The sequence below is a fragment of the Sorex fumeus genome, unplaced genomic scaffold, assembly GCF_029834395.1.
Source record: "Sorex fumeus unplaced genomic scaffold, SorFum_2.1 ptg000098l, whole genome shotgun sequence".
NCBI classification, from domain to species: Eukaryota; Metazoa; Chordata; class Mammalia; order Eulipotyphla; family Soricidae; genus Sorex; species Sorex fumeus.
Window position 1 is genome coordinate 23602160 of NW_026606155.1, and position 14536 is coordinate 23616695.

General features: G+C 38.9%; 1 protein-coding gene across 9 annotated transcripts in view; it reads right to left on the reverse strand.

The window, feature by feature from the left end:
- RGS6 (regulator of G protein signaling 6) overlaps positions 1-14536 on the reverse strand; it is a 570853-nt gene that overhangs the window by 163428 nt on the left and 392889 nt on the right. For all 9 annotated transcript variants that reach the window (XR_008795065.1, XM_056133560.1, XM_056133562.1 and 6 more), the window contains exon 3: positions 4710-4809. Coding sequence is in view for 8 of the 9 variants with exons in the window: in XM_056133560.1 (XP_055989535.1) it covers positions 4710-4809 (100 nt within the window). In the remaining variant the exon portion in view is untranslated. The remainder of the gene's footprint in view (positions 1-4709; positions 4810-14536) is intronic.

The following is a 14536-nucleotide window of genomic DNA, read 5'->3' on the forward strand; positions in this document are numbered from 1 at the left end:
CACATTTGCTCGAGCGGGCCCAGTAACGTCTCCATTGGAGACTTTGTTGTTACTGTGTCTGGCATATCGAATACTCTCGGTAGCTTGCCGGGCTCTCCGAGAGGGGCGGAGGAATCGAACTCGGGTCGGCCATGTTGGCCGCTTGTAAGGCGAACGCCCTACCCGCTGTGCTATCGCTCCAGCCCTTAACCAAAGAATCACAGAAACAAAGTCCTGTCCTCTCATGGAAATGAAAGACAATCCCAATCCTCCAGCGGGTCAAACTCCAATGAATGGATGCATTCCCGACTACTTCCCTTCTTTCATCTCTGCTATCTCATATCCAAGTACTTCAATAGAATCTTGAATTAAAATCTAGCCACTTTACTTAGCTCTAGTGCTGATGACCTAGTCAGAGTTACAATTTTTTTTTAAACCCTTTTCCTATCTGTCACGTAGCCTCCCACTGCCCATAGTAAAAAGAACACATTAGGGATCATTTTGCAATAAACCTGAGTCCTTCAGTCTATACTCAAATCCTTCCTTGGCTTTATAATGGCCAAGTGGCTATGTGGCCCAGCTAATCATTGTAAGTATGCCTTCACCCCCATTGCTCTTGCCTTTCTTCACTCTGTTATAACGGTCTTACATTCTATACTGGAGACTTGGCACTTCTTTTTTGGAAAGATATTCCCTTCAATATATATACATGTATCAGCCAATCCCTCAACTCTTTTCCATCTTCACATAAGTGTCACCTCAGGGAATTCTTCCTTGACTATGACTCCCTGTTCCAAAAATGGTATCCCCATTTCATACTTTTCTCATTGGCTTTTAACACTACCTAAAATTCTGCATATTTTCCTCATTTATCTCATTGTCTCTTCCAATAAAATCTAAATTCTCTGAGAGCATTTAAATTTCTGCTTCTAGAAATAGAAATAAAAGTAATAGAAATAAAACAAAAATGATAAAATTACTTTCAAAACACAACAAATATCAATACAAATATATAATTCATTGCTCATCTTATGAGCTGAATATAAATTGAATATCCAACTCAGCAATATGGCAAATAAGAAAAATAGCAAACTTATTCTTAAGTCATGGAAATACTTAAATATTTTAAATAGTTTTTCAAGAACAATACATAAATTTAATAATTAGAAGGGCTGGAGTGATAGCACAGTGGTAGGGCGTTTGCCTTGCATGCGGCTGTCCTGGCTGACCCGGGTTCGATTCCTCTGCCCCTCTTGGAGAGCCTGGAAAGCTACCGAGAGTATCTTACTCACATGGCAAAGCCTGGCAAGCTCCCCGTGACATATTTGATATACCAAACACAGTAACAACAAGTCTCACAATGGAGATGTTACTGGGCCCACTCAAGCAACTCGATGAACAACGGGAAGACAGTGCTACAATAATTAGAAAGCACTAACATTATAAGTGTCTTTCATTATCCAGATCTACTTGAATATATAAATACATGAATTCTTATAGTGAAAATCTAATGAATTGTAAACTTTATGGGTACCTCAACCTAATGGATTTATTTATAAAGGTAACATATAGTAATATTAATTTTTGTTTTTGTCTGTTTGTGGACCACACCTGATAGTCCTCCAGACTTACTCCCAGCTCTGAACTCAACCATACGGAGTACTGGGGATCAAACAAGGGTTGGTTACATTTAAGGCAAAATGCCTTATCTCAACCCCGATATTAACTATTTTTATGTGTATACCACTTTATGAATTTTTACGTGTAGACAAATAGAATCAAGTTGTCATGAACAATCAAAATAAGAAGACAGAGAAATTCTATAATTTCATAAAATTTCTTTAGATTATTCATTTATTAGGGGGTGGGTTTTGTGTCACACTCGCTAGCACTCATGGACTATACCTGACTCTGTACTTAGGAGCGACCTCTAGCATTGCCAGGTCACACCTAAGGAAGAATTTTAAGAATTTTAACCACATTTGGCCACATGTAAGGTAAGTGCCTGACCTCCTTTTCTATCTCTCCAGCTCCTTATACTATTGGTTATTGTTTTTCAAAATTTTTATTGAATCATTGTGAGATACAGTTACAAAGTTGTTCATGATTGGGTTTCAGTCATACAATATTCCAAGACACTTCCCTTCACCAGTGTACATTTCCCACCACTAATGTCCCCAGTTTCCCTACTGCCACCAGACACTCCGCACCCCCAGCCTCCCTCTGTGGCAAGCACTTTTCTTCTCTCTCTCTCTCTCTCTCTCTCTCTTTCTCTTCCTTTGAGCATTATGTTTTGCAATACAGGTACTGAAAGGTTGTCATGTTTAGTCCTTTACCTACTTTCAGCACTCGGTTCTTGTCTATTGATAATTTCCAGCTATCACTAACATAGTGAACTTCACTATCCGAACTTTCCTCCCCCTACCACCACTTGTAGCAAGCTTCCAATCATGGGTCTGTCTTCCTGGCTCATGTTTCTACAGTCCTTGGTGGAGCGATAGCACAGCGGTAGGGTGTTTGCCTTGCACGCAGCCAACATGGCTGACCCAAGTTCGATTAGTCTCCTATGTTTTTTAAATATCCCACAAATAAATGCAATCATCTATCCCTATTCCTCTCCTTCTGACTCATTTCACTCAGCATGATACACTCCATGTCCATCCATTTATAAGCAAATTTCATGACTTCATTTTTCCTAACAGCTGCATAATATTCCATTGTGTAGATGTACCATAGTTTCTTTATCCATTCTTCTCTTCTCAGGCACTCAGATTATTTCTAGATTCTGGCTATTGTGAATATCACTGCAATGAACATAGGAGTGCAGGTGGTGTTTCTTCTGTGTGTTTTTGGGTTCTTAGGGTGTATTCCCCGAAGTGGAATTGTTGAATCATATAGAAGCTCAATTTCTAGTTTTTTGGGGAAATATAGAGAAACTTCCTTGAAGAAAAATATGAATGGCCAAAAGGCACATGAAAAGATGATCCACATCACGTATCATCAGGGAGATGAAAATCAAAACAATGAGATATCATCTCATGCCACAGATACTGGCGCACATCAAAAAGAAAAAGAACATCCAGTGCTGTGGGGAGAAAGGGACTCTCATTCATTGTTGGTGAGAAAATAATATTACTGTTTTGGTTTTTGTGTGTGTGTGAAAATAATACTATTGTTTTTCACTCTTTCATCAACTCCCAATTCCTGGAAACTGGGGGTAGAGAGATAGAACAGCCAATAGACCCTTACATATCATGCATCTGACCCAGGCTTGATCCCTGGCACCAAATATGGTCCCTCACTCCTCCCTCAGCCCTGCTATAGGTGATCCCTGAGCAGAGAGACAGGAGTAAGCCCTGAGCATTGATGGTATGTCTTCAAAACAAAATCAAATGAACAGTCCCTTGATACCAATGACTGGTTCTTCATTGTATTTTTCTTCTATATTTAGAATGTTATTAAAATTCAGTGAAACAGTATACAACTTTTTGAGACGTACTATTCAGAAGAATGATTAAGATTCATCCTCATTGGTTGGTACATGCATAGCTAATTCTCTGAATTTTATTACTGAATATTAATGTTTTATGGTTTGTTTATTCATTCACCTATTGAAGAACATTTGGGTTGTTTCAAATCTTTGGAGATTATGAATAAAGTTGTAATAAATATTTACAAGTTTTTATCTGAATGCAAATTTTCATTTCTCTTGAATAAATACCTAGAAGCAGGATTGCTGAATCATAAGTTACACATATAATTATCTTCCCAGTATAAAAACCTTCCCAAAGAACTGATCCTTTCACCTTCCCAACAACAATGTATGAGAATTCTAGTTTCTCAGAGTCTCACCAGCATTGAATATTGTTAATGTTTTTTGAGCCACTATACATGTATAATCTGAATTCTGATTCCATAGGAATTTAACCTTTTGGTTCCACAAATTCGGGGCAAAAAAAGCAAGATTTTGATAGAGCATCATTTTTTTCTCATAATTCATTTAATCCCTTGCTTGGATGATAAAGGATATATATGTATGTAGCAAAACTATGAACATAAGTAACACATTATGTTTTATAGAAGGAGATACTGGTTCTCTATCTCTCATGGAAAGTAAGGTAAATACCATCAAGAATATGTGCGAGGAGACCCAAGATACTGATGAGAGATGGCTATGAAGAAGGTAGGAGTCTTATCTCACTTGATTATTAAATCATCCTTGAAACTATACTCATGTATGATGCATCATAATTTGCAATTAAAAATTTTTAACACATACAAACAAACCAAAAGAAATGCAGAAAAATAATTTTAAAAAGACTTCTTTTGTCTGTTCAAGTATAGTGTGTTAAAAAACTTAAGATGTAGAATTTGAGCATAAAATTTTCTTAAAGCAGTTTAAGACAACAATAATTTCATTAATAATTCATTGCTAGAATATATCTTGGATACCACATGACTGATAAACAGGCTGCTTTATTTATGAAACTCTATCCAGAAGCCTAGACAATATCCAAAAGTGTTGGTCATGGGAAAGCCATTATTAATCTTTCTGTCTTCCTAGAAACCAGGACTAAGACTTGATTTAATGAGCAAAGCATGTTGAATGTTTCTGAGCTCTTACAACATCTCTTTATTCCTTATAAATTCTTAGACAAGCCTTAGGTCTGCAAGATTACACAACTCTTCAGCTTTTTCTATTTTCACCAATACCTTGTAAGGACATTTACCTGTTACAACACTGGGGATTTTTGAGAGAAAGCTCTTGACTGTTCTGATGGGCACTCCCCCTGTCTTGTCATCTTGCATCTTTGTGATGATGTCTTCAATCTGAAAGATGGTAGAGAAAAGAATGTTGGTTTCTCCCACAAAGCAATAGCAAGTGGTATTTTTATGAAGAATCAAAGCGAATATGTATGCCAACATGTCGCCAAGTGATCATGATAGGTATGAAGAAGATAACACTTTGTCAGTTAAGACACATAATATACATTTCTGACACAGACTAAGTAATGAGGTAGAGGGGGGTCTCAGGGACTTTTATACAACTGCATAATTCATGACCTATAAAAAGATTCCCCCAGTTCAGCATAGCAAGGAAGAAATATATTCAATTGAGGTTCTCGATAGGATCCAACATATAATTCAATGTGAATAATATAAAAACCATTTCCTCAAATTGGTTCATATATAGGGTTGAGCCACATGAATCGAGTTATTTAACCTAAATAAACAACAATTTATTCTCATTGAACTTAATATATTAACATATTGATTTTTAGTAGTATAGTAAGGGTGCCTTTGAGACTAGATAAAGATCCTGCTAGGGTTATTTGGGAAAAAATCACTACAGAAATCATGAAAACCTTGGATATAGACAAGCTGGACAGCACAGAGGTCTTATAGGTGTGAGGATGGTAACTTTGAGCTGGTCGGAATGGAATAAAGATATAATAATCTCCTTTTGGACTAAGAGAGTTCACTCTATGAAGACAAAGACCATGGTGGTTGTCATTCAGCGACAAGTGAAATAATATTGAAGAAGCAGATTATATGTTCATAGATTGTATAAAAGAGCAGAAGAGGAGGTGAACTACCAAAGATACAGGTGTGTAAAGTGAGAAAGTAATTTGTAGTAAGAAGTTACAAGTCAAATGTAATTTCTTGGTCAGAAATCTTCAAAACCTGTACTGGGAAAGCAAACCTTTATGTTTGGGAAGAAGAGAAGGGCATAACAGGAAAGGGGAGATAATGTTTAGTCTTAGTATACATTTTGTTTCTCTAAGCAATAGAATATTTTGGAAATACAAGAATGGATTATCTTGGTGTTTCCATAATTACGATTCATAAAATCTGACTAACAGATTGCTTTGTAGAATATTTGTTAGAAACTAAGTTAGGTCATAGTATAACTTAACAAACAGGCAAATATATTAAGAACTTATTTTGTGTTAGAAACTCTTTACCTTACACATAGTATTATATTTAATCCTCATGATTATTTTATAAGCTAGATACATTATTACACTAATTTTTCAGATAAAGAAACTAATATTGAGGAGGTATATAAATGACTAGACTAGATTAAGTTGTGGTAGCAGATAAGCTTAAAATCTTAGTGACTTAGGGGCTGGAGCAATAGCACAGCATGTAGGGAGTTTGTCTTGCATGTGGCCGGCCCGGGTTTGATTCCCAGCATCCCATATGGTTCCCTGAGCACTGCCAGGAGTGAATCCTGAGTGCAAAGCCAGGTGTGACCCAAAAAGCAAAAAAAAAAAATCTCAGTCACTTAATAGAATCGTTTACTTATCTCACACTATGATTCTATCACCAGGTTAAACAGGGAAACTCCCACTGTAGTAACTCTGGGATCCAGGCTGATGGGGTGGCTACCATCTTGAGTGCTATTGCAGTTACAAAGGCTATTAAATGTTATAGCCAAGATGTTATAAATAATAATGTTATTATAACATTGGTGATCCCAATTCTTTGTTCATAACTAGTCAAATGACACCAATTGAAATAATCAAAGCACTAAGGGAGAGAGCCCAGAGGATTAGACTTCTGCATATTGGAAAAGAGGACTAACTGGTTGTGAATCTTCCCAAGGGGACACAGCTATTAATTGTGGAACCAAATTTGAACCTGAATATAGACCCAATAGCTTAGGCTTCTGAATTATTACATGACAGAACAGGAAGAACTTTCACCCACATTTGGTTAATAGTCTCTGCTTCTGCTTGCCTTCTGTTCTCTTTCCATCCAGAAGTTTGACTTACTCAGGGAGTTATTCCTAGAAAGATGGCCCTTTTTTACAGAGTATTCTATGAGTTCTATAATAGTGAAATATCTGAAGCCAGAAATATCAGGTAAATTACTGCTTTATATGCGATGACCTGAAAAAACCACCAGATAGGGGAGGGAAGCCAATATCCCAATTCAGTGAGATCACTGACTTGTCATTGGAAGTCGATAATTTTAACTGTACTGAATGTGGGCTGTAAAGATGGGTTAGGCTATACAGGAGGGTTCCAATATTATTTCCCCCTGTGTTTTTTGTTGTTGTTTCATGACACCATTGAATCTTAAAAGGGCTTCTTTACAAAAGAGAATAACTTATCTTTCTTATGTTAGCCCACAATGTACTAAGAGGTATACATCCAAGTTGTAGTGAAACTCAAATGATAGCCCCTTAAAGAAAAAAGCCATCTTCAAGCAAAAACTTACAGCATCACAGCCAGAGAAATTTTTCTTTTCATTTTATTTTGTTTTTTGGGTCACACTGAGCAGTGCTCAGGGGCTACTCCCATTTTGGTGCTTGGGAGTCACTCATGGTAGTGCTTGGGGTCCATATTATCTGATATTAGAAAACAAACCTGGACCTCTTACATGCAAAGCATACACTACAGCCCATTTGAAGTATCTCTGACCCTGTACATTTTCATAGCCTCCTCCCCAAATCCGTAGCCCCTTCCCCACAGTGATGCATGGGAGTTCAGGATATAGTCCTGATGATATTTGGACTGAGATTTTAGTGATCAAGCCTGTAGCTGTGGTCCTTGGGGTTCCAGAGTCACACACTGACAGCTCTTGCTGGGGACATGCAGTGTTGCGGGTCAAACAGGGACTCATATATTCTCAGCATATTTTCCACCCCTTTGAGCCATAACCTGTCCTTGGAAGAATATTATTGTTCCTAATTCTTGACTTCTCTACAGGCTGAGTATACATCAAAATCCTTGTCCTGGCCTTCTGGTGACCAGATAATCTGACTGTCAACTTTGGGCCACAACCACGTGATGTGCTTGACTAGTGGAATACTATTAACTGGACCATAACAGAGGCTACCGTAGACTTGTGTGGCTGCACCTTCATTTTTCTCCTCCCTCCTGCATCACATAGTTGTGCACCCAAGAAAGGTGAGAGACATTTGGAGCAGAAAAGACTTGAGTCATAGCTAAGTCATTTAAACCTCAGGGAAGCCAAAAATCCCAGAAACAACCAACAAGGCAATTCAAAAGCAATTTAACAGTTAAAGAAAAAGGTGGTTATAGTTGACTAAGTAGCTGGGCCCTGGAAAATAAAAAGGCATTTATGAAAAATTGCTGGAGGCTCAACAAATACTTGGTAATAAGAACCAATAAATTTTAGGTGCCATAGAGAAAGTTGAGAGGATAAGAAGCTTGCCTTGCATGTGACTAAACCATGCTCAATCCCCAGCACCACACAGAGTTCCCTGAGCCCCACCAGGAGTGATCCCTGAGCACTACTGTGTATACCCCCTCCCTAGAAAATAAAAAGAATAAATTTTCATTTTTAAAAGAGGACTATCCCAGAATCCATTCCTTTATAAAACTACAGAAATTTCTTCTACATCATCTACCACTGGCTCAAAAGCAAAGCAGGTATCCAATGCCCAGGTAGCCTGTAGCAACCAGATTTGCAAAATCTGAGTTTAATTTGGGGAAAAAGTTCACTATTACATCAACAAATCATAGGCAATAATACACTTGGAAAATTTTGGATATACATGGTTTCTAGAGAATGGTTGAGAAAATAGACTTATCAAAAATTCCCAAGTGGCCTTCAAGGAGCTTATAGGAACTGTAATGACATTTTCAGTACACCAACATTTATGGTCAATCCTGTCCTAGGTATTTAAAATAAATTATGTAATTTATTTCTCAGCATAAAATGTATTTTAAAAGAGGCAAAGATGGATCTTTAAAAGGTTAAGTGATTTATGCAAGGGCATCGAGCAAAGCCAGGATTCTTCCTTAAGTCTTCTGCTCTATCAACCCAAACCCAGTCAATTAAATCTAAGGTTCATTTTTTTATCCTTAATCAGTGTCTACCGACATGTGTTTCAGATGGAAGGCACTTAATACTATTTGCATTGACAGGAAAATTTAACATAGTCCTAAGGGAATAGAGACAAAAAATAGAGAAATTGATGCATATAATCAGATTAAGCAACCATCAGGATTTATTTCTGCATACTGACTGCTGAGGTCTGACTGTTCAGTCCCTGCTTTCTTTGTTCAAGACACTGGATGGATTTATCTTCTACTGGTAGATGACACTTTGCTTGGGAATGAGGAGAGAGGAAGGCTTACCCAATCATTCAGTTCCAACATATTCTGATATATTTTGTTTTTGAAGAGGACCAAAATCAATACTTTCCCCTTTAATAAAAGGTTTTGTGTCATTAGGGATCACATTGTATGTAAGTCTCTGTTCCAATCAGGCAAGCAGATGGGTGGACTTTATCTGTGAACCACTTGCAAAACCGGGAAGTTCTGCCTAAACTTGTCACAAAACCAATCTCAAAAAAATCTCACAGCTCAGCATTGACATGCAGGTCAAATATTCTTCTAAACTGTGGAAGTTGTGTCCTCGAGAAACTTGGATGCGGAGCCTCACCTCATAAGATTCCTCTTTGAGAGGACATGAGGAAATGGAAAGATATCCCCTGCTCATGGGTCGGGAGACTTAACATTGTCAAAATGGCAATACTACCGAAAGCATTGTATAAATTCAATGCAATCCCTATAAGGATACCCATGACATTCTTCAAAGAAATGGAGCAAGCACTCCTGAAATTTATGTGGAACAATAAGCCCCCACGAATAGCTAAAGCAATTCTTGGGAAAAAGAAAATGGGAGGAATCAACCTCCCGAACTTCAAACTGTACTACAAAGCAGTAATAATTAAAACAGCATGGTACTGGAACAAAGGCAGAACTGCAGACCAATGGAACAGGGTTGAATACACTGACATCTCTCCTCAATCATCTGATCATCTAATCTTTGATAAAGGTGCAAGTAACGTGAAGAGGAGTAAGGAAAGCCTCTTTAACAAACTGTGCTGGCATCACTGGACGGCTACATGTGAAAAAATGGGCTCAGAACTCTGCCTAACACCATGTACAAAAGTAAGATCAAAATGGATTAAAGACCTCAACATCAGACCAGAAACCATAAGGTACATTGAAGACAAAGTTGGCAAAACCCTCCATGACATTGAAGCTAATGGTATCTTCAAAGATGCCACGCCACTGGCCGAGCAAGTGAAAACAGAGATAGATAAATGGGACTATCTTAAACTAAGAAGCTTCTGCACCTCCAAAGAAACAGTGACCAAAATACAAAGACAGTCTACAGAATGGGAAAGGATATTCGCCGAATACACATCTGACAAGGGGTTGATATCCAGGATATACAAAATACTGGTTAAAATCCACAAGAAGAAAACATCCAACCCCATCCAAAAATGGGGCAATGAAATGAACAGAAACTTTCTCAAAGAAGAAATCCGAATGGCAAAAAAGCACAAGAGAAAATGCTCTACATCATTAATCATCAGGGAGATGCAGATCAAAACCACAATGAGATACCATCTCACACCTCAGAGACTGGCCCACATTCAAAAGAACAAAAGCAACCGATGCTGGCATGGATGTGGCAAGAAAGGGACACTCCTTCACTATTGGTGGGAATGTCGACTGGTTCAGCCCTTCTGGAAAACAGTATGGACGATTCTCAAAAAATTAGAAATTGAGCTCCCATTTGACCCAGCAATACCACTCCTGGGAATATATCCCAGAGAGGCAAAAATGTATAGTCGAAGTGACATCTGCACTTGTTTGTTCATTGCAGCACTCTTTACAATAGCCAGAAACTGGAAGAAACCTGAATGCCCAAGAACAGATGACTGGTTAAAGAAACTTTGGTACATCTACACAATGGAGTACTATGTAGCTGTTAGAAAAGATGAAGTCATGAAATTTACATACAAGTGGTACAACATGGAAAGTATCATGCTAAGCGAAATGATTCAGAAAGAGAGGGATAGACATAGAAAGATTGCATTCATCTGGGGAATATAAAGAAACAAAATATGAGATTAATACCCAAGAATAGCTGAGATTAGCACCAGGAGGATTACTCCATAATTTAGAGGCCAGCCGGGTATTCTAGGGGAAAGGGCACTTCAGATAGAGAAGGGAGCACCAAATAAAGGGTGTTTGGAGGATCCTCCCAGGAGGGGAGATGCATGTCGAAAGTAGACTATGGACTGAACATGTTTGCCACTCAATGCCTCTTTTGCAGACCACAACACCCAAAACGAGAGAGAGAACACAGGGGATTGCCCTGCCACAGAGGCAGGGGGGATGGGGGGATGGGGGTGGGGGGCATATTATCCATGGTGGTGGAAAATGGGCACTGGTGGAGGGATGGGTATCTGATCATTGTACAATCGAAACCCAAGCACAAAAAATTGTAAATCTACAACTGTACCTCATGGTGTTTCACTAATAATAAAAAAGGATTCCTCTTTGAAATGAAGAATCTTATGAGGTGGGAGAGAAAATTCACTGAAATGCCAAGGAGTCGAAGAGAGGAGCACAAAGAAGCCTTTGCAAAAGAGCACAAAGCTCCTTTGTAATCTGAAGTCCCAGAAGCACAATAGGAAGAACCTGGAACTGAGGTCAAAGGGCAAAGCTAGTCTCAATTTCACTGATTTCCTGCTTCTCCCTTCAAAAAAGTTGTCAGCCTCTCTGTTCCTCACCCCTCTCATCTCTCGAGTAGCAGGTTAGTGGCTAAATGGAGATCTCATGTTCTCCCCTTCTCTAGGCTGTTCATTTGCTCCAGTGGGACCTGTTGAAGGCTCCCTCATGGAAGGATGAGTGTTGTGGGCAAGGGTCTTGGCAGGACTCAGGAGTTTTGATATTTTCTGAAATCAGTTTAGTCAAACAGCACAGGAAGCCAGATAAAGACATGATCTGTTGTTGCCTTGACACTGGTCCTTCTCCGCTGCCCACACCTGCTCCTCTCTTCTTCTGTAGCAGGTATTCCTAGCAGGAGTGACAAATGTTAAAGGTAGCATTGTGCAATTCCATTGTCCAGTGAACTATTTCATGGAGCTCCTTCTAGTTTTTCTCAGTAGAAGATCAAACAAATTTAAGAAGACAAGCTACGCTGTGATCATTAAAGGAAAAAAGCACCACCACAACTTGAACAGAGAAGACTAAGTCCGCCTGGTGCCTGGAGGTCTTTCTTATTGAAGTTTTTCATCTTGACTTTGCAATAAGTTGCCTGCTTCTAGCTACTACTGACCCTTCAGCTCCTGCATTTCATTAAAGACTCCTTCTGTTGGGGTGACTATGAATGAGTGAAAATGACTCTTTGGACACCATGTTATCAGCCCAAAGGCAGGAATCAGTACTGGCAAATGGTTACCATCTTTCTTAATCCCAAGTGTGCCTGCTTTGCTGAACATGTTCTGGTCCTTATGTGTCCCATACAGTGGTAACATCTCTTACTTTTGTTTTAAAAACACAGCACTGTTTTTCTCAATTGGCCTTTTAAGTTTAATAGTAAAAGACTGGTTAATGATAACAATGCATCGTAAAAACTTCTGAAGGAAAGGAAAATGTTTTGTGGACCATTTGTTTTATTTTTGTGTGTGTGTGTGGCAGTTTAAGTTATTAGTTTTTAAAATCAGTACTTTTTAATGGAAACAACTTAACCAAATATCTGTCACAGAATTTTGAGACCCATTAAAAACAAAAGTTTAATGAAAAAAAAAAACACAGCAGACAGCTATTCTCAACTTCTCAATGTATTCAACTTCCTTCCCTGGCTGCATGGACATTTCTAGGACACTGACAAAGTGCCAGGCACTATTTCAGTTCTAGTTACCAAATTTAGAGAAAAATCAGGAACTGTCCCCTTTCATCATGGACCAAAACATTCAGAACCCTAGACTCATAGTTAAGACTGTGATGTGGCGATGGGGCTAGCTCAGTACTGAGTCTTCTTTGTAGGATTGAGAGCACAAACTCAATCCCTATTGCTCTCCATATGCACTAAATATTCTAGTAGTTCTGTTTTTTGTGACTCTGGAGCCAAAATGGAGTCACTGCGCACAGCAGGTATGCAAATACACTGTAAAGTATGAAACCCTGGGTAATGCAAGTGTGTAGGTGATGCTCTGTCATTCAACAACCACCAATGGAAGGGAAGGGGAGATTTATAAAAGATGATGAAGACATTTTAATCTAATATAATAATCCATTAAATAATATATATTGATTTTCTTTTTTATCCAAATATTCTTATAGCACGTCTTCTGTTTCAATGGCTACAAAATTAGATGTATTTTACTGAGCTAGTTTCTTAGATTTACTGATCATTATTTCCTCCTTCCCTCTTGGAGAGCCCAGCAAGCTACCGAGAGTCTATCCCGCCCACACAGCAGAGCCTGGCAAGCTACCTGTGGCGTATTCGATATGGCAAAAACAGTAACAATAACAGGTCTCATTCCCCTGGCCCTGAAAGAGCCTCCAATACAGCAGAGTTGGGCAGGACGAAGAGAAAGACTTAAAATCTCAGGGCTGGGACTAATGGAGATATTACTGGTGCCCGCTCGAGCAAGTTGATGAACAACGGGATAACAGTGCTACAGTGCTACAATAAAGAGATCTGAAGACAGTAGAGCTACGGCCTTATTTGAAAGAGTCTGGCAGATTCAACACTAAGTAATGACACTTTCAGGGGCCCTTGGAGGGGGATTCATCAAGACTGTCTTCCTCTTTCACCACCTCATTCAGATGACTGATTTCAACCCTGTGAGTATAGTTTTGAGATTCCCTGATATTTCCTTTTTACAAAGATTGGAATTCTTGTGAAATTATTGTTAAACTTACATTTAACTCTCTGTATCAGTCCAAATGTGTCTGTTAGAAAGTTTAAAAAACTTCAAGCTCCAGTTCTGGGACGTTATATTTCCAACAAAATTAATCACTTTTCTTAAAATCTCTTTATTGTTTTTCAATACGCCAGGCTGTTTTCACTAAGGGGTGCCCCAGAGGGGTGCAGTTGAGAGCCCTCCCCAACCCCAAGGGACCCAGCCCCCGCAACGAACCTCCACTACCCAAGCGCCATCATGCTCCAGGCCGCATTCCATATGCTCGGGCTGAGCCTCACATATGAGTGAACATATTCCTGGACCGTGCAGCCATTTTTGCAACTGCGTGACACATCATAAAACACTCCTTACCCAATTTCCATAATTACCACACACACACACACACACACACATATATATATATATATATATATATATATATATATATCAGAGAGCCTGGCAAGCTACAGAGAGTTACCCGCCTGCATGTCAGAGCCTGTCACGCTAGCCATGGCATATTCGATATGCCAAAAACAGTGATAATAACGGGTCTCATTCTTCTGACCCTGAAAGAGACGCCAATATGTTGGGAAAGACAGTAAGGAAAGGCTGCTAAAATCTCAGGGCTGGGACGAATGGAGACATTACTGGTGCCCACTCAAGTAAACGGAAGAACAACGGGATGACAGTGATGACAGTGATACAGTGAAACAGTTTTCAATGCTTACTCTGCTGTAAACTCTCATTGGATTCTCTATCTTCTTCATATTATCAATTTTTCACATTTGTATTTATCATTAGATTGTTTTGATCACCACTAAATCCTAATAGGTGCTCAGTAAATACCTTGGTAAGTAATCAAAT